Source organism: Xiphias gladius, chromosome 15 (genome assembly GCF_016859285.1).
Source record: "Xiphias gladius isolate SHS-SW01 ecotype Sanya breed wild chromosome 15, ASM1685928v1, whole genome shotgun sequence".
NCBI classification, from domain to species: Eukaryota; Metazoa; Chordata; class Actinopteri; order Istiophoriformes; family Xiphiidae; genus Xiphias; species Xiphias gladius.
In genome coordinates, this window is record NC_053414.1 from 20,306,059 (window position 1) to 20,327,242 (window position 21,184).

Here is a 21,184-nt window from a genome sequence, read left to right on the forward strand (position 1 = left end):
CGAACATTTTGCCTACATTTAAATTTATCATTAAGAATGCACCAGTAAATTTGGTATATGTATATGATATAGTTTCATATACAACTATTTGAAAGGGGCAATTTTGCATGAGTACTTTTCCTACATTTTGCTGATAATACTATGTAGTTATGCATGAGTAAAATGTGAATGCAGGATTTAAGTGTAAACGTAATTTTACGCCGTGTTATCACTACTTTTACTGAAGTATCTCAATCTGAGTGCTTGTTTTTTCTCCACTGTGACAGGGTGGAAGGCTAAACCCAATGATATCCCGCCGTTACTTGCTACAGCGCTGCCTGACAGGATAAATTTGGGGCGAAAAAAAATCCAACGTCTCGCCACATTTCTTCGGTCGCTTGCGCTTTAAATTTAGGTCATACGAATCCCACGCACCGATTGGTCGAAATTATATCGATTTAGTCCCTGATTGGTTCTCGTCAACGTCGCTCTCTCCTTTCCAGTGAACGTGAGTCTGCGGCCCGGTTTTTTTTTTTTTGCCCCCCCCCCCTCCCCGCCGCCACCGCGTAGCTACAAAGTTTACCGTGTCCACATTTGAACGTTACTAGCGGCGTTATTGTCTTCCTTGCTCCGTAGCAGCGCCCAGCACAGTCCTTGGTTACCTTTCAGCTCGCCCTCATAGTAACAAACAAACCAAAAAAAAAAGAAAGGCCTGTGTGTTCTGGAGACGGTACAGACTCAGTGACCCGCATGGAAACACAGAGCCCAGCTTTCCATTTGCCGTCGGTGGTGTGTTAGACCGGGGGGGGGGGCGGAGGAGGTTGTGGTGCTGGTCGATGAGAAGGCGGTGTTGACTCGCCGACACCAGCACGAGAGTTGCTCCCACGTTACACGCGGAGCATGTGCTCTTTGTCATTTTAGTTTGTGTACAGTGTTGCGTTGCGCAGCTTCAGTGTTATTTGTATTTTTTCTCACTTTTTAAGATGCGCGGTGGAAGTGGAAACCACCCAATGCTTGAATTTTAGTGTGGAAATTGGTCATCGGGTAATAACGGGGCGATTTATTTATTTAAAACATTTTTTTTTTAAATAAATACGATTTAGTGGAAACGTAACCACATACCACATTGATTCCAAAGCAACATGCCTGTTAGGCGTTTTGGGGGTCACAGGTCTCTGGTCTCTCAAACACCAAAGCTCTCGTACGGTTACTCGAAAATGAATGTTTCAAGAAGTGGCTACCGTGTCTTTTCTGCCAACTCCACCGCCGCCTGCACCGAGTTGGCCAAGAAGATCACCGAGTAAGTGCGTTTTCACCATGCGATACCGCCAGGGATAAGATTCGTTGCATGTTTGGTTAGTTTGATGATCGGTATGTTTTTGTGTTACCTGCCATGTGCCTGGCGGTAGCCGCAGGTCACCTGAGGCCTGGGATTGTGTGTTGTTTTGAACGGAATGGAGTGCAGTTAGGACACACGAACACACACACACACACACACACACACACGCACAGGCAGTGTACATAGTGTGGAAATCCGTAGGTAACTCATGACACCGACACCACATGTTGTTCACATTACCTTACATAACAAAGTCCACAACATCAGTGTAGAAGAAGAGGGTACGTGTTCCTAAAATTGCAAAAAAAATAAAATAAAAAAACTCTCACAAATTAGATGGTACAGTGTACATGTAATATTGTACAACATTATACGTTCAGAACCTCACAGACAACTGAGATGAAACATTGTCTTACAAAGTGCAACTTTTTATCACACAGGTCAACAAGTTTAATGGTTAATATTGAACTTGCAAAAGACTGAACTACCACAAACAACAAAGGTAACAGAGCGAGTGTCTTGTACTAAAGGAAGAATATGCTCCGGCATTGCACGATAACCTATTCCCATATGAATGCTTATGTGTATTCAATCATATTGCGAAACAGTTTGCTTATATGTAGCGTTTGTCCAGTTTATATGTGCACTGCAGTTTTAGGCTTGTCACTTGCAACTACAATTATAGTCCGTACCAACAAGGCCTAGCATCATTACTTCGTAGGACATTGTAGGCACAGTTTGCATGGGTTGGACTGATGTTGCTTTGCATTGTCCTAAATACTCTATATTGCCCATATAGTCTTTTACACTGTTCTTGGATGAGTGTCAGTTCTTAAAACCTGCTATGAAATTTATAACTAGTTACACATTTTAATTCTAAATGCAAGCACTGACGTTTATTTATTGTTTGAATATTAACTCTTAAAGGTTTAAACTAACCCAGACTACTACTACTACTGTTAAATAGCTGGGGTTTGTCACTTTTTGGGAGTTAGTGTCATTTGATGGTGTATCTTCCATATGTCAGTGGCTTTTCCAACTTGAAAAAAGTTTGAATGTATGTATTTCCTGGTATCAATATGATATTGAGGGTTGACACAAAAGACTGGCTTTTAGAAAGTTCAATTTAAAAAAAAAATTGATGGATAAAACCCCATTTCCTAGCATTGTAAGATTCGTTTGGCTTAGTCTGTAGAGGTTTTTAGTGTCCTCAATCATCATTGCCCTTAAAAGTGTGATCGTAGATTGACAACAGTCTACGCACAGCATTGTAGAGTGAAGATGAAAGATTTGTTTTACTGGATAATGAGAAATCTGGGTTTTTGGCTTCTTGGTGTTTGTGTGGGAGATTCAAAGGACCCGTCACTAAGAATCACTGTAATGAAAGGAGTATACTGCACAGGCACTGCTCTGTTTATGAAAGAAGCAGGACAAAGATACTGTACCGAACAAACTAAGTGGTGCTTTGGTAGCCAGACGTTATTAAAAAGGCAGTCATTCATGTGGCATTTAAACTTGTTTTTCTACTGAACCAATCAGTAGAAAAACAAGTGAAATCAGATAAGAAGCATCTGAATGATATGAAAACAAAAACAATACGAAGTTTCTGTTATTAAGTCCATTATGTAAACACTAACTGGCTGACCCAGATCTCTGCAACACCAATATCTACTCTTCTTGTGGGTCTACTGGAATAAGGGAGCTGCCATGTTTTTCCCAAACCTGCACACTCGCCAGACAGCGGCTTGTATTACCCACTCAGGGAAAAGGAGCTTAGCTTTCTCAGTTTTCATTGTTTGGCAACAATACAGAACATTATTAGGAAGATTATATCGCCAGCCTGGAGCCGAGTAGAGTTTTTCTCGTGGAGCAAAGCTTAACACAGAAAATGCTAATGAATACTGCACTGAATATTTACTCCGAGGTGCACATGTGGTAACTGGGCTGTGTGAAAATACCCCTGGGGCTGAAGTCATTCTTATTTTTTAAACCATGCAATTCTTCACCGAATCTGATTAATAGAAAGCAGTTTATAAGGCTGCAAACTGATTTGCTTTTGCAATATTCTTGGAGCTTTTCCTTGTTAAACAAATACCACCAAGAGTGCAGGTCCCATATTTGTTGTCGACTTTGATGTGCCATAGTCATGAGAGGAGGGCACTATATCAGAAATTGGAACAAGACTGAGGTGGAGTGATGCAAAGGGGTGAAGCTTTAGTGGCAGAGAGGCCTGTCTTCTTAGTGGGATCCCTGCTGAATGTACTGGCAGACTCTCTCGCTGTCACCAAGCCAAGTCCTCACTCACCCGTGGGGCGGTTTAAAGAGTCATCGAGTTCATTCTGTATAATTGGCACTGTTATGTTACGGTTCAGTTTCAAAATTAGCACCATCATTTTCTGCTTAAGGCTCAGCTGTATTCATCATGCCTGGGATTGTTCAGAGTTTCGTATGATGCAACGCACTAAATTAATATCAGCTTAGTGTGTGTCTGTGCCAAGTGCTTTTTTGTGGATTTTGTGATTTACTTATTTTTTTCAAATTATTATTTTTTTTTTTTAAACTTTCTTTTTTTTCCTCTTTCAAGCAAGTAAGACATTTACCTTCCTTTTGGTGGCCATGTTTATTTCCCCACAAAATCGCTCCTGTGAATAAATGACCCTCCCAGTCACTCTTAAGTTCACTGCTTGTTATGGTAAGAGGGAAGGTTTTCTGCCTTCAGCTCCCTTTAGTTATGGGAACCCAAAGTGAGGTCTGAAAATTTACAATCCGCTCAGCCTAATACTTAAAAAAAACTTGTTAAGTTTCGCATGTCACAGTTCTAAAAGTTATATAATAATCATTTCTATTACCTATTAACCTTCCTATAATTTTTTCAATCGATTTGATTTATTATTTGGTCTATTAAATGTCCAAAAAAAAAAGAAAGAAAAAATGCTCATTGCAGATTCCCAGAACCCAAGGTGATGTCTTCTAATTTCCTGTTTTGTCTGACTAACAGTCTAAAACCCCAAGACATTCAATTTCCAATGATATAAAACAGAGAAAAGTAGCTGATCTTCACATTTTTTAAGCTGAAACCAAAGAATGTTTGGCGCTTTTTCTGGAAAGATTACTGAAACGATGAATCAGTTATCAGTCAATCAATATTCAATAATCTGTTTGTGGATTCTGTTTATAAACCAATCAATCAACTTGAAGGGCACTCAGTAGAGCGCGTACCGCCGCCAAAGCCAGTGTCTAACAACATACACCAGGCTACAGAGAAAAAAAATCTAATTCATAGTAAATGATCCGGATCTGCCCAAAAGTTCAATGGGATCTTCCCTTGCCCATTCCTCATCCCTCCACCAAGTTCAGTGCAAATCGATTCAGTACTTTTTGCATAATCCTGCTGACAAACAAACAGACAGGGGTGATTACATAACCTCCTCGGCAGAGGTAAAAATCTAGTACACACTAGAGCATTCACACAATTAGTTAAGATCACGTAAAAGGTGTGCATTTGTGTTTTAAATACTACTTAACACTGGCCTGTTTGTTTTTTACTCAGGCGCCTGGGTGTGGAATTGGGCAAGTCTGTGGTTTATCAAGAGTCAAATACAGGTAAGGCTGCTAAATATCCTTAGGTCCCCTCATTTCCACATTGAACGTCATAGATCAGCTGTGGTAAAGTGTCGTCTCACTTGAATTTGCACTCCCCCACAATGATTTTTTTTTTCCTCCCCCCCAAGAGACTAGAGTGGATGTGAAAGAGTCTGTCCGTGGACAAGACATCTTTATCATTCAGACCATTCCCAGGTGAGACAAAAGGATGCTCTTGATGCCTTAACGTTTTATACGATCACAGAATCAGATCACATTACAACACATGAATGTGATGTTTGGTTCAGCAGGAAAAAAAAAAAGGCAGAAAAGCTCAGATGAACCCACTCTACCTGGTGGGCATGAAATGGCTGACTGACAAAGTTAGCAGCTTAATGGCGAGGCCAGTCCAACATCTAGGAAAGCAAAGAGCCAGATATTTTTCTGAGGAGTTGGTAAAGGCAGAAGTAGCTAAAGTAAGAATGATAGACTTGATTTGTGAGGTGCAGCTTTTAATGTATCTTTTCCAATACCACACTGTGTTATTTATGCAAATATCATTCCCCAATGGCTGTCACTCATGCAAAGATTATTTAATTACGAAAATCTCCATCCCATCATAGTTTGTTTTTTTGTTTTGTTTTTTGGCAATAGCAATAGTGTCCTTTTATATGACTATATGAAAATGCAATGTATCTTTGACCAGCTTTTAAATATCTACTTAGGATTGCATTCACATGACTACGAGCCTGGGACAAAAAAGAGCTAGCACAGTTTATCTAGTGTGCTGCATTTTTTATTACTGTGCTATTAACTGAAACAAGTCAAAACATATGTATTTTGTGTGCTGTGACCCTGGTAAGTTTTTCGTTTTTTTCCCCCCAAATTCTAACGTCCCTTAGCATCCATTTCCCTGGGAGCTTCGAGTCCAAATGAAGTTTACTTTTGCAGCAAGTGAAACAGGAAAGGCAACACTGACTATGGCCGCTGGCCTTGTTAATCAGTTATTTGCTATGACGAAGAGGCATTCTCTGAAAGATAACCAGAGGTCAGAGGAGGGGACATCATATTTTTGAGTTTCCTATACAGGCCACTGTCCTGCCTGGTTTCAACAAGCTCTCAAGGCCACAGTGGCTACATACAGTATGCTGTTACATTAAAAGCTCTGCACCTTTCTAAAGTAGTGAAACTGACCCAGATATCAAAATAACAACCATCATGGAGGCTGGTCAAATCTCACAGTACAGAACAGAGTTTTGACTTCTAGCCAGTGAGGATGTTGATTTTAAAAATGTCCTGTGAGCAAATGTTTTCTTACTTGGAAGTGTTTTCTTGAACAAAGAAACCAGGTCACATGAAAACAGTGGAAATGAAAAACAGCTGCCAACTCATCATTCCTCGCCATCTCAGCAATGTAAACTATTATTCTGTAACTGATTTGATCTTCCATGTGGATGACCACAGGCTCAAACTGTTTGCATACCAGCAAAGTCCTTTTGCAGGTTATGATTTCTAATATAGTCTCTTGAATTGAATGTGTTGTTTGCCAGGGATGTCAACACAGCCATCATGGAGCTGCTGGTTATGGCCTATGCCCTGAAGACCTCCTGTGCCAAGAACATCATCGGGGTCATTCCCTACTTTCCTTACAGCAAGCAGTGCAAGATGAGGAAGAGAGGATCCGTTGTCTGCAAGCTGCTCACATCCATGTTAGCCAAAGCTGGTATGGATTGCGTGTTGTAATGTCCTCTGTCTTTAATGATTTTGCTTTTGTACCCAAGGAATGAAAACAAAGACTAAAGTCGGAGAATTAAATGAATGTAACTAGCATCCTGTCCTGTTTGTTACACACAACAGAGTGGCAGTCAGCCACTTTGAGCTGTGTACAAATTAGACACTGTAAGTCCTGTTTGTTAATGCATAATTTATGTGTTACAGCTACAGGCCAGGGGATGTATTTTGAGATAGAACTTGTACTTTAACAGTGAACAATCAGGAAATCTAAAATAGCTAGCTCACACGTTTTCAGTTAGTATTAAGAACAGCACATGGGATATATTGGTGTTTTCACTGCTTTTGTGTCATCACTTATTAGTCTGTGCTTTAATTTAACCGGTACAACAATTACAGTAAATTCCGCACGGCACTACTTACAATTATTTTTTATGTACTTGTAGTTCAATGTTTTTAGACTGAACGCCAGATGCATATTTCAGATGTCTTTCTTATGAATTTCCCAAAACCTCGTACTCACTTTGGCAATCTGTTTTCACATTTTACTAAAAAGTTTGTGTGGTCTGTCCATCCCTGTACACAAAGTTCCATGCCAGTGTATTATTCTACCATATGACACCTATGAGCGCTGTCATTTTGTGCTTCAAACACTGCAGTAATTTATTCTGAAGCCATACCAACTCGTGGGCGTATGTCTGTGGTGTTACAGGGCTAACTCACATCATCACCATGGACCTCCACCAGAAAGAAATCCAGGGCTTCTTCAGTTGCCCTGTTGACAACCTACGAGCGTCCCCCTTCCTCATCCAGTACATCCAGGAGGAGGTGAGGGTACATTACACTGTACACACAATAATGTTGCGCCTCTTTGTCAAACAAACACAGTGTTACAAAAGCACTTATTTTTATTCCTGTTTTGATCAAAGCTTAATCTAACATTCTAGCAATGAAAAGAATGCTTCTCTTTCCTCAGATCCCAGACTACAGGAATGCCATAATTGTTGCCAAATCGCCGTCAGCTGCCAAGAGGTAAGAAGAGAAGATCACTTCTTCTGCTGTTACAGTGGATTTGGGTTGTGTTGTTACTTCGCTTTTGTCTTTTCATAGTACTGCTTTTTGTCTATGTAGGTATTTTTAAGCGTCTGTGCAAACTTCTGTCTGCTCTCTTTCGCCTGTGTATTCTTTTGTGTGTGGTGTGCTTGTCAGTTTCTTTGACTCTTGTGTGTCTGTGTGTTTGTCTGTCTCAGAGCTCAGTCCTATGCCGAGAGGCTGCGGCTCGGGCTGGCAGTGATGCACGGGGAGGCCCATCATTCAGAGTCAGACATGGCTGATGGTCGACACTCTCCCCCCTTGTCCCGCACCACCACAGGACACACCGGCCTGGAACTACCCTGTAAGACACAAAGCCTAACAACATGCCTGCTCACAGGTTTCTCTGTCCCTTCTCCTTGTTTTGTCTTTGCTTTTTTCTGTAACATTTGTTACAGAAACAGTTGTTGTGATTTACAGATTTGACATTACTGAAAACAAATCAGTTTTGACTGAGTCTGTCCTCCATCGCTGGATGCAAGTAAACAAAGTCGCTTTTCATGATTACGTTGACTCTAAACTTGTTCATCTTCATCCAAACCTGCTGTTCTTGGTGCAGTGTCGCCTCAAGGAGTCACTAGGAATCTGTGAACTGTGCCCTGCGTGTTTGAGTTCCTCAAATCTTTTTAATAAATGTGAATGTTCAGCCAAAAGAGCTTCTCTGTAAAACAACATTGGCAGTAGCCTCAGAGAGAGACCCAATAATCGCCCATCATTTATTGTTACCACCGGTCCAATGATGATTACCAAGGGCCATATCAACAGCAACAGGCTGGAATGCTGCTGTATTATCTGCAGGAGGTTTAGAAATTGTCAGTGGATTTAAAATGGTTGAAAATTTCACCTACATAAAGGAAAACTACCTTTTGAAATAATCAGAATAATCTCAAGGTTTCTTACCACACATAAACCTGTCTATGATTGGCTAATTTTGAAAATTTGTAATTGCTGACCAATTCAGCTCCTTTTTTTTTTTTCAGGGTGAAGGGGGAGCTACTTTACCCAACAGGGGCATTTGAGTGCTTGAGCTTCAAGCTGTATTTTCATCAAATTGTGAGGAAAAATGAATGCCAAGGTACACACAAAAATCATAAACCAGATACCTAAACTATTAAAACATTAAAACTCATAAAGAATTAGACAATGAATGTAACAGGGCCGACCTTCGCTCAAAGTTTGAGTCCTCTTGTTCAGCTGCCCTAAATTGGTCCAAAAAACACTCTCACACACACACACACACACACACACACACACACACACAGACACACACACACAGACACACACACACAGACACACACACACAGACACACACACACACACACACACACACACACACACACACACACACACACAAACACACACAAACTTGTACTTCTATCTTTGTGAGAACACTAATCAACATAGTAACCTCAGCCACCACAACTAAATACCTAACCCTAACCTGAGCCAAGTCTTAACCCTCAAACAGTCCTTTGAAGTTGTGAAGACCGGCCAGGATGGCGTGACTTTCACAAAATGTCCTCACTCCAAAATGTGTATAACTCAAACTGATCCTCGCAAAGATACAAGTACACACGCGCACACACAGAGTTCACAGCATGTGTCAGGTCAGCCCTACCTCAGGCTTTGTTGTAGCTGGCTGTGAAATACTACAGGCAGTGACTGACATCGCCCCCTTTTTTCTTTCTCAGCCAGATTTTTCCCTCCTCAACTCAACTTGTCTCATCAGCTCTCCCTTCTGGGATTTAGAACCTACTCTTCAGAAAAACCATGAAGAGTTTGTTTTGGACTTCACTGAGTGCCTTGTAATGTTTCGTCTGTGTTTGTTGTATGTCTAATTGTACCTTAATATTTTTTGTACCATCCTATCTTTTGCCGCAGCAAGCAGCAGACATCCTGTCCCATTCCCTGGGATAGAGCTCCCAAGTATGAACATAATGCTTGGATCGATTCTTGTTTCCTTTTTTATTCCTGCATGAAATGACAGAATGAGTTACTGAGGGCTTCCACTTTTTTTTCATCTGATACACCTGATGGGAGGTGTTATATCTCTGTCATTAGGTGAAAAAAAACAAAACAAAAAAACTTGTTAGCACTAACATAAACATGGACACTTGTGTGATAAAGTCTGATGATGAAAAACTGTTTGAGAGCTGTTGACGGGCGATCTGTCTGGGGGTTGCCTTGCCTCTTGCCCAGTGTCAGCAGGGATTGGCTGCAGCTCCCACAACCCGAAGGATGAGCAGGAATAGACAATCAATGAATGAATGAATGGATGGATTTTAGTCAGTTTTTTGATTGGTGAAGAACCACCAGTTGAGGCATTTATAATAATTCCTGTCTGATTCTATATGATGCTTCTTTTCTGAGGGTTAATGAACCCTTTTTTTATTATCACTAATTGTTGTTGTAATGAAAATGGCTAGAGCACAGTATACTAGCCTCAACATTACATTTTAGATTGTAAATTATGAAACAATGTAGTGCAGAAAAAGGAGAGTCACTGCCCCACAACACGTGGAATCTAAATACTTTATACGAGTGTGGCAGTATTTCACTGCACTGCATGTTCAGGTCCATGCATGTCTCACCCCAGTGCCGTAAAACTATTAAACCATTTTATTTTTGGACTCTTCTTTTGAGCTAAATAAAAGCAGCCTTGAATATTGATGGCATCCATAGTGATATAAGTTATTTTACACACTGATTCCAGCTTATTGCAGAGGCAAATGAAAGAATTCAGGACATATATTACTTTTCCCAGGTGTGTTCTCTTAGTCAGCCCTGTTTTTCAACAACAGAGCTGTTCAACAGGAGAAATGCAACGGCAATAGCTCAAACAGGGACTTTAAAAAAATATATAAATGAAAAAATAAAGTCAAATGAATAAGAAAACAAAGAACTTGGAACATGTTTGTTTCAGGTTTGTCCACCCTACTTATAAGGATGTGGGCACAGCAGACTTTACTGTTAGAGCAGATCAGTTTCTTTTGTGGGGACCCACAGTGTCTGTCTCGTGTTGGAATTGAGGGAAGCCCTCATTCTTACATCCTGTCGGTTGACATGATTTTGGTTCTTGTGAAATGAAAAATTATTACTGAGATGAGAAACAGTGGTAAGAATGATATGACTTGTGTTATCATGCCTAAATACCCCGTAGATATATGAGAAACAATACATAAATAAATTGCATTATTCGTAATGACTCATACTAATTAATCCTCTAAGAAGATTTAGGTTATGAAATTACAGATAACTTGGCACACCTTAGATTATGACGTAGAAATTATAGTTCCTTAATTGCGTAATATGAACAAAATCATTCCAAGCAATAAGATCCAGGCCTGACAGTTTTTTTTTTCTTTTTTAATTATTTCATATTTTGCTCAACATGTTTTTGAGTTGTGGACTCAGAAATCGCTAAATTAACATGTTAAAAACCTCTGTAGTTTTGATTATCATGTCCTGGCCTCCTTTCAACCCAGAAACCTGTAACCATTCCATTTAGAAGTTAAGAAAAAAATTTAAATTTTTAAATTTAAATTTTTGCAAAGACACCTTGCTGAATGATCTTGTGATGAATTCGGAGTCTGACCTCTGAATGTGCCTTGCTTCTTTAATCTCTTAAAAATAGCGTTTGATTAGATTACAAAACAATGGGCGATCCTGGTCTGTGGTTTTTAAAAGAGGCTCAGTTCTATACCCACTTGTTCATCTACCACTATACCAAAAGCAGTTACATGCAACTGCACAGTGTAAACCCATCTTAAATCTTGGTTTGAATTCAGCAGAAACGCAAATTTGTCCTACAGATAATTCATTTTAAACAGTCTTTAATGCGTTCCTTCATTGGATTGGCGCCTTGGTAGCTGGAAGCTTGTTGCGGGTAGGACTGTCTTGCACTATGTTTGCAGGTTTTAATCAAATCCCTTCTCACCTCTCATCTCCCTTAACTTTACCTCACCTCAAGAATCTGCTCCTGATTGGGGTTCGCAGGGTAGATCTCACTTGATGTCCTGAAAATATTGTTCCTTCATCTGTGTCTTTCAGTGATGATGGCGAAGGAGAAGCCACCTATCACTGTTGTTGGAGATGTAGGAGGAAGAATCGCCATCATAGTTGTAAGACCTTAAGCTTTTATGTGATTATTATTATTATTTATTTTTTTTTTTTAAACAATCGAGAAATCCATTTATTGTACTGAATCATAGGATCTCAGAAAACAGTTGTATTGGAAAGATACAGTGTGAAGAATGGCTTTAATTATTGTTTTATCTATGTCATAAGAGTGAGGTTTTCATATATTAGTTATTGAGTAAAAGGTAACCTGTGAAGTTTTTAACATTTAGTAGCACTGTGGAGCTGTTCTTCTATGAGCGATTCCCGTTTGGTCCTCTGCTCACACAATACACATTCCTGCCAGTAATGTCACACTATTCCGCTGATCTATAGGTGGCATTTAACATGCCAAAATATGCAGCAACGCACTAGCAAAGGCTGAAAAGGAGACTGCATGCTAGTAAAAACGAATGTAAACAATAAAAGAGTCAAATTTTTAAGAAAAATCAGCCTTGCAAGTGTTTTATCAGGAAGGACATGCATTAATCATATTTGTTAGAACCTCAAGGATACACAGGTTTTGGTGAGTATTGAGTTTTTCATGTGAACATTTGTTAGGTACTTTACAGATTCTGTGGGTTTCAGTGAGTTCATTGCTGATGTCTCTCATAATGAGGGGTATTACAGGATATCGGAGCACAAGGCCTGGTATTTTTTGGTGCCTTTTTGTGCTTCAATCAGATTCATGTTAGTCACTTCCCAAGTGAAAGATATTTAAAAAAAAGAAAGCAAAAGAGGTCATGATATATTCACTCAAAAAATAGAAAAATTAAATGTTGAGATTAGGTTTGTCAGCAGTCCAAATATATGTCTTTTCCTTTCTTTTTGCTCATTGCTTTGCGATCCCTGACCCTGGGGTCACTTTTTCAGGATGACATTATAGACGATGTGGAGGACTTTGTTGCAGCAGCAGAAATCCTGAAGGAGAGGGGAGCCTACAAGATCTACATCATGGCTACACATGGCCTGCTGTCTGCAGAGGCACCGAGACTAATAGAGGAGTCTGCAATTGATGAGGTAAACTTGTGTGTGGATGGCAGAATTATTATACGTCTTATCCTGTCTTCTGATACTGAAGTTGATATTCAGAGGTACATTACAAAAAATATGTTAAATGTGTTTAATATGTCAAAATGACAATCTAATCAATTCATTTTTTAAAAATAAATATATTTGGAAATAAGAGGCTGAGAACAGCAACAGCAGATATGTTTATGTCCGGCCACAGTACATATACGTATATCAGATCAGCAAAAATGAAAAACATATACCTTTGACTTGTTTGCTTATATTGGTTTGTCTTTCTGTCATTTCTGAAACAAAGAATGGTGTCAGTTTTGAGATTTATCCTTCCATATAAGACTTTTAATGCACATGCTTCATGGTTATCTTCTGCATTGATTAATATCTCATGTAAGTATGAAGCTGGAGAAAGCATGGACATAAGACTTGTAAGACTGTTTGAAAAAAAATCATCACACATAGCACAAACAATACATTTTATTAGTGGGTTTTTTTGTTGTTGATGACTGTTGTTGACACACTTGAACACACTTAAATAGTGTGACGTCCTGTTTGCATATGCATGGACCTTTCTCAGTGTTTTTTTTTTTTATTATGAAACTTGTCATGGGGTTTTGGGGACTTTTTTCCCCCTGAATTCAGCCTCTCAGCAACTGTATCAGGAAGATACAGTGTGAGGATTGGCTTTAATTATTGGGTAAAAGAGAGTGAGGTTTTCACATTTGAAATCTTTATGGTAGCTTAGTTGAGGTGAATGTTGATTTATGTGATAACATCATTTCCATGCAGCACTTGTCCTGCATCACCTATTCCCAGACTACGTCCCACCTCACCAAGCTGCACCAATCAAATGCTAATGTTTAGAGTTGCAGATAGCTGGTCTTAAAATCTACCAATTTTACCTTGCGTGGAAATTATAGGGCTGCCCGACAGGCTAGACCTGGGAGAAAGTCTAGCCTAGCTAACACTGTTGTGCTGCGCCTCCAGGTGGTGGTGACCAACACTGTTCCACATGAGGTTCAGAAGCTGCAGTGTCCAAAAATCAAAACTGTGGATGTCAGTATGATCCTGGCTGAGGCCATCCGTCGCATCCACAATGGAGAGTCCATGGCCTACCTGTTCCGCAACATCGCTGTGGATGACTGAGGCAACACACTCATGCATTTACATTCCTGCACAAACAAAGCAAACACATCACCAAGCACATGCACCAAGGACCAAGAATCCAGTTTATTCCAGTCTCTGTTTGAACTTGTTGTTCCTTCTTGTTTAGCTGCTAAACATGTTGACAGAAATTGGCTGTGTTTACTCAGACTTTGCTTTATTCCTCTGACATGTTACATACTGACACTATACAAACAATACAAACTGTTTCACTTCACTAAAATATCATTCTCACCATTTGGAGACATAAATAACACAACATCATGTATCATGCAGACACTAATAAAATGGCAAATAAAACTGTTCATTTTGGATGAGTAAAGTTCTCTCATTTTTTTCAGCCATGTAGATTTAAACTGGTAAAAGCTTGGATATACTTCAGTAACTGGGTAAAAGTAGCACAGTGCAACAGATGGCATTATAAAGAGCTAGTATTGTTTGCATTTTACAGTGGAAGTGTGAAGTAATTTCTGGAACTGTCAGAAAATATACAGTACAGTGGCTTCACACCTGAACCTAAACTTTCAGTAGCAGTTTCAGTCACAGCTGAGGCGGCTTGCTTTATGAAGCATGGAAAAGCAAGAATTGTCTCACCGCAGTGTTCAGCTACAGTTAGATGAAAATGCTCATCTTAAAACTTTTAGACTTTGTGCCAAAGAACTCTGCATCTCACGGTGTGTTTTGTCATTTTATGGTTGCAGTATATAATACAGCAAAGCACTTTTCAGGAAATACAGTATGGTGCAGGAAAAACATTTGGTGTAATGCAGGCATGGTGCTGGAATTTGATTGCTGCAACATGCCTTGGCTGTATATATCTATATATATATTTTTTTTTTTTTGATTTTTAAATAAATCCTGCAGTGTTCGTGACATATCTAACATAAAAGGTAAATGAACTTTTATATGCCTCCTATAATAACTAGATAATAGATAAAATTTCAGGTTTAATGTACGAAAAGTAACAAATCGTGATTTCATACGTACTGCCGATCTGAGGCTTTCTGCCACTTTGGATACAAATAAATCACTGTTAATTAGCCTTCTAATGACACATGGGGTGATCATTTCCAAATGTAAGTTCAGTCGCAAAAGTATTAATTCCCTTTTTTTGATTCAGGATTTGAATAGCTGACTAATTTCAAAGTTTCTCACACACTGACACATGACCCATAAAGGCTCAGTCAGAATAAATATAGGCATATGACACAGTAGTTATTTCTACCCTGCCTCTTAAGCAGAAAAAAGGCAATAAAAACGGTACTATAGTGATCCGATTAGACCTAAATAATATTTAGTTTATATGCAGGCAACACGGAGACTGCTGACATTTCATTACACGCTGTTTTATAATTTTTGCTGTGTACCGTCCAGGACCCTGAACTTGTTCTAAACGCCTCAGAGTCACTTTAATCTGCTGAGGAGCTTTGACCAAGTCCAGGGGCGAAGACATCTGAGAAACTGAGTCATAAACTGTATGAATAGCCTATCTCACTGTAGCTAAAATCTGGCCATTGAATGCTAATAAACATATTGCTAAAGTGAAGCTAGTCTGTGTAAAATAGCTATTCTGAAGTCCTCAAATACCCCTTTCAAACTTAAATTAAAGTAGAACCCTGTGTTATGAGATGTCAAATCCACACACCTGCGTGACAGTGAAGCTGCTAGGCCTCCATCCCTTCGCAAATGAACAAGAGCTAACTGCGGAAGAATGTTTAAATTTGGGCTGAAAGAGGAACTGTCCACAACGTTTACTTGGCCACTTCCTCAAATTAAAACAGGAAACTTGGTTCAGTCTAATCTGATGGAGTGGGGGGTGGAGGGGAGGATTTGGACCTGAGCACTACAACGGTCTCCACTTGGCAGGTTGCATTTAGGGGAACTGTGTACAGCTATTTCAGGAACTGCACAATGATCCATTTTGTTAACCTGTTAAACAGGAGTACTGCTGAACTACTAAGTATTCAAATTTTGTGATGCTCAAGGGCATTTCAATTTGTTTGGCTTAACTTTTGACAGCTGTCCCCTCAGGCCTGGAGCCAGTTTACACTGCTTCATTAATCAGGATGTCAGATTTGCCTTCATTTTAAGTTGGAATAACTTTCCAGATATTTTAATTGTTTACTGCAAACTAAAGTGTATGAAATGTATGTAATAATATGATTGTATGTTTGTAATGGTTCAGAAAAGCCATCTGTAATACACGACAGTCCCCATAAAGAGTTTGCGTACGCAATGCCAGTCAGTCCAATCGCTCCACACTGATCTGATGAGCAACAATATCAGCAACCATTTCTTCAGAACTTAAGAAACTTGAGAGAATAGGAACCCGATGCAGTGAAGTCTGTGTTGGCTCCCTGGAATATAAAATGTACACAAAAGCACTTTCTTAAAAACCTTCAAATGTCCACATGTGAACATGCGTCAGTGATACTGGAACTCTTATTGAGGTTTGAGTTCAAGGGTTTTATGTTGAAGCCTCATTGGAGGTACCATAATAACCACAAGGTTACAGACGAAGGCGTTAATAGTTTTAGGGGATGGCTTGTGTGTTTTGCACCAAAAGATGGCGACAGAGATTTAAAAATGCTGTTGGATGCAGATGGTTGAGAAATCTAGAGCTCAACCTCTTGGATTTTCTCTCAGTTTTTCAGGGTTTTTTCAGGTGCTTGTTGGGTTATTTTTGTCATATTTTTAGCAACATGCTGATGGGAGTCCACCCAAAATAATCAGTGTTCGTGCTTCTGTAAGACATGCATGCTGCCAATACTGTTACGTATTTCACAATCAACAATAAGCTAAAACAATAAGAGTTAAAACAATCAGAGTTTTAGCTTCTTACTGTTTCCTATTGTTGGGTCATAAGTTCCACCTGAAATCATATCAAAATGTATCTGTTCTGGATATGTCTGTCTGCTCTAAAAAGTGATAGATTTCAGTGCTGCCCTGAAAGGTTTCCTGACCTCATGAAGCAGGCATCTCTTAAAATGCGTTGTAAAAATTCCCAATTCTGTTTTTAGGTCAACAAGGATCATAACCACTACAGCTTCAAACATATATTGCCATTCATAGCTGCACTGATATAATTTCCTGAGGAGTTACATTAGTTTCTATGTAATTAATTATCAATTTATTATTTGCTTTTAATAACTTACCTGCTTTACATAATTATTTACCTAAAAGTTAACTTGTTTGTCAGTGATTTATACATCTAGCTACATTAACATCAACAATTTCACACAACAAATTTCACTTTTTGTCTTTTATTACACATTTAGATCCACATTCCACTTACATTTGTTAAATAAACAGCAACATAATAACATTTGTGAGAGTATGTAATGATAAATAAATGACATGAAAAATGAATTAATAAAAAAACCTAAAAACATCATCTCTAATGGTCACTTTAAAATGAATAGTGCTTTTACAGTTTCCGTTTGCATTTCACCTTTTTTTTTTTTTTTTAAACATGAGTTATGTCATGTTTAATGGTAAGTTGGAATTGAATACAAAAAAATGTAAACATTATGATATGCTACAGGTGAATTAGTAAATTAAAACAATTTACATGAGAGATACAAGTTTTGCACAAACCACAACATATTTACACACTTTCTTAAGTAAACAGTCTGTTAGCAACAGTCCAATGCTGGATGTCAGTGAACATTTTAATGTAAGATTCAAAAGCTATACGTTGATCTAAACACGAGCAGCATGTCACCAAATAAGCAGCAACAACATTACATCAAGTAAACAACTGAGTAATTAATGTATCCTCCTCCTCTCCATTTAATTCAGGTTCATAAATATTCAGGTGGCAGTCTTTTTCAGCTCTGTCTTATCACCATTCTGCTGTTCAGTTTCTTTTCCTCTCAGGTTTGAACCCCAAAGTGTCTTTGTTGGTCCAGATCGCTTATCACAATGAGGCAGGTCTTCAGTTCACACCAACACTGACTGAAGTCCAGACTTTTCTCTTTTTCTCTGTCCAGCAGCACTGTGTTTCATAACATACCCTCCATCCTCTCATCTCTTACCCCTTCATTAAAAACAAAACATTTCTGCTCCTCTGTCTCCCACTACGACAGAATGCAACTGTTGGTCTTGTTCATGGGTGGCCGGAAGTTGGTGTCTTTTGGAAAGGTCTCCCTGCGTCTGCGTAGTGCAGGGCTGAGGCGGCTGGGAAGGTTCGCCTGTTGCAGGAGTTCCTTGAACACCTCCACCACGTTGGCGTTCTCCTTCGCTGAAGATTCCAGGTAACTGTTGTTCCAGTCCAGCTCCACGGTTGACAGCACGTCCTCGCTGGACACCTGACGCTCCTCCCCTCGGTCGACCTTGTTCCCCACCACCACAATGGGCGTGTACTTGTCCTCCTTGATCTCCAGAATCTCATCTCGGAGGCTCTTGACAGCCTCCAGTGACTCGGGATCATCCACAGCGTACACCAGTGCGAAGGCGTCACTGTTTTGGATGGATAGCTTGCGCATGGCAGGGAAGGAGTAGCTGCCACTGGTGTCCAGGATCTCCACTGTGATCTTGACCCCGCCGATGTCGTACTCTTTACTGTGCATCTCCTCCACTGTGCGCCGGTGTTTGGGCTCAAATGTGTCTTGGAGGAAGCGTCGGATCAGGGCTGTCTTGCCCACTCCTGCTGCCCCAAGAAACACTAAACGCACCTGGGTCTTCTCCTTCACCTCCAGGGACATGCTGGTTTTTGTTTTTTGGCCAAAATGAATAAAGAAAATGTCCCAAAAACTGCCTGTTACTCACTTCCCGTTATGACTGCTGTAACACCAACACTATAGAATTCAACACTCTCTGTCTCTGTCACTGACTTCCACCTTTCTAAGTAGCTTTCCTTTAGAGCTCTCCCTTACAGCAGTTTCTTGTGAGTCTTCTTCTTGAACTTCTTTCCTCGTTTTTTTTCACCGGTCAAGATTTTTCTTTTTAAGCTGGCAGTGGCTCTCTGTTGAAGCTCCTCAAAGTTGCTTATTGGGCGCTCATCTGTGTCTGTGATCCCAGATGCTGCCTTTTATGTCTGTTTTGGTGAGGGAGCTTCCATGCCCTCCTGCAATTGCAACCAATCAGCAGAGGGCAGCCTGTTGAAGCGTAAGATGCAGGCAACCAATGGTGGAAGAGCATGCAAATCAGTAAAGGGCCAGTTCAGGCGGAGAAAGGAGGTGATATCTGCAAGCAAGCAGAATGTGGAAAACACTGTTTCAGTAGCATATTGATTGTACTCCCAAGCAGTCCCGGAGTACCTCAGGGGAAAAACCTCTCTTATTTAAATCTCTTTAAATAAGCCTCTTTTTTTTTTTTCAGGATTTCTTGGTTTGCAGGAATGAGTTCAGTACCCACAGAGTGCTGTGATGTCGTGGTGTTTTCTTGGCTGTTGTGGTTGATTCATTAACGGTGGTATAGTTCCTTTTTATAAGAAAAGGTCATCCCATAAATAAACAAACGTTTTTTTTAAACTACAGGATGTGTCATGAATTCTGATGATTCAAGCTCTGACAACTCTTTGCATGAATAGAACATTTGCTGTGTTCTGCAGCCAGTAATTGGATTGCAGCAAAGACTCTGATGGCAGCAGGAATGCTAAGTAGCATATGAGGTGAGCAATAATTTACTTCCTAAATACATTTTTTTTTAATGCACCACAAATGAATACAATCACCTACAAAGTATGGATGATGAAAATTTACATAATGGTCACACTTGTGATAATATGAAACATGATCATCCATGACATGGACAGTGAACCTACTGTTTTAACTGGTAACTCATGCTAAGATTATTCTGAAGGTCAGTTTTCTGTTTTGAAAAACATACTTATAGATTTCTGTAATTCTGTTTATATTTCTATATTCACTGCACAATATAAGAAAATTCTAATGTATTAACAATGGCCTCCGCATATCAATTTTGGTAAGGCACAGAAAGACAGGTTTATTTGCACAACACCATTCAAACAAGATGGCGTGGAAATTCAATATTAAAAGACAAATATGGTTATAAAAGCGCAAAAATCAAATACAAGATAAAACTGAATACACAGAGATAAAAATAAAAAAAATACAGTGCCAGGATAAGATATGAATGAAGGTTTCCCATATTTAATTAGATAAAAGGCAGTTGCAAACAGAAAAGTTTTAAGACTTAAGACCCAAAGTTTTTTTTTTTTTTTTGGGAGTTCGTTCCAGATGTGGTGTGTGAAAGCTAAATCCTGCCTCTCCATGTCTTGTCCCATATGATCTGAGAAGTTTTGATGGTTAATAACATAGTAGTAGCAGATTAAATGTATTTTGGCCTAGGCATTCACTGCTCTATAACATAATATCAGGATTTTAACATCAGTTCTTTGAAACACTTGAAGCAGGTGCAGAGAATCAGTGCAGTTACACTAGAGGCTCTCAGCTATCACTTTGTTGTTTCATCACTCCAATAATGAAAGGGAAGTCACAGAAGATCACAAGCCTGAGCTAAAAACTACATGATTAGCTTCCTGTGGTGGTAATTCTGAATAAATTAAAAATGCCTTTGCAGTTCTTATCTGTCCTTAAGCTGATGACACTTGACAAATTCTCGGGAGAGCAGCTTATAGATCAGTTCCGTCACACACGGCAGTGCATGGCTCTGTGTGAATCACCTTCAGCTGTCCTTGGTGTCCAATTAGATATGATGCGTTGCCTGTAACTGTCTTGAGAAACGAATCCTGCCAGTCTGCAGTTTGTCAGGAGTTTGTTCTAGAGGAGTGAGCCTGACTTGCGATCCCCCTAAATTTCCCCTGAGACCGGTGTCGTCTCGTAGACTATGACTCTCCTTGCCTTGTTAGGCTAGGCAACAGCGTAGAACTACAATATGCCCCAGGGAACGCCGTAACCCCTCCCACTGTTTGACCAACGCACGCTTTTAATATTCACTGACACACTGTCTCCCCGGGGGCTTGCTCTACCTGATGGGCAGTTGAGCAGAGCCGAGCACTGTGGGAATAATCGCTGTGGACTCCCTGACCCGACACACAGTATGAGGAACGTTAATGGCTGCAGTCACTGCTGTGGAATTCAAATCAAGGTTTCTCGACTGTCGACACCTCTAGTCAGATTGTCCTGACAATCAAACCTGACACTGCTAAAGAAACACATCTTCACACCT

The 21,184-nt window shown here is 39.7% G+C and overlaps 2 protein-coding genes across 3 annotated transcripts; one reads left to right on the forward strand and one right to left on the reverse strand.

Moving 5' to 3' along the window:
• The first annotated feature begins 422 nt into the window (after positions 1–422).
• On the forward strand, positions 423–14,343 carry LOC120800909 (phosphoribosyl pyrophosphate synthase-associated protein 1-like). Of its 2 annotated transcripts, none has more exons than XM_040147382.1 (10): positions 423–487; positions 4,869–4,921; positions 5,050–5,116; positions 6,451–6,623; positions 7,344–7,459; positions 7,608–7,663; positions 7,882–8,027; positions 11,774–11,844; positions 12,713–12,859; positions 13,853–14,343. In XM_040147382.1, the coding sequence occupies exons 4-10, from the start codon at positions 6,470–6,472 to the stop codon at positions 14,009–14,011; spliced, it is 849 nt and encodes a 282-aa protein (XP_040003316.1). In that variant the 5' UTR covers positions 423–487; positions 4,869–4,921; positions 5,050–5,116; positions 6,451–6,469; the 3' UTR covers positions 14,012–14,343. The 2 variants fall into 2 exon arrangements, with proteins under 2 accessions (XP_040003316.1, XP_040003315.1); XM_040147381.1 differs by lacking the exon at positions 423–487 and adding an exon at positions 530–1,279.
• A 3,192-nt stretch (positions 14,344–17,535) lies between these two features.
• Positions 17,536–19,008, reverse strand: LOC120800584 (GTP-binding protein Rhes-like). Its single transcript, XM_040146785.1, has one exon. The coding sequence runs from the start codon at positions 18,733–18,735 to the stop codon at positions 18,109–18,111; it is 627 nt and encodes a 208-aa protein (XP_040002719.1). The 5' UTR covers positions 18,736–19,008; the 3' UTR covers positions 17,536–18,108.
• Between the last annotated feature and the right edge of the window lie 2,176 nt (positions 19,009–21,184).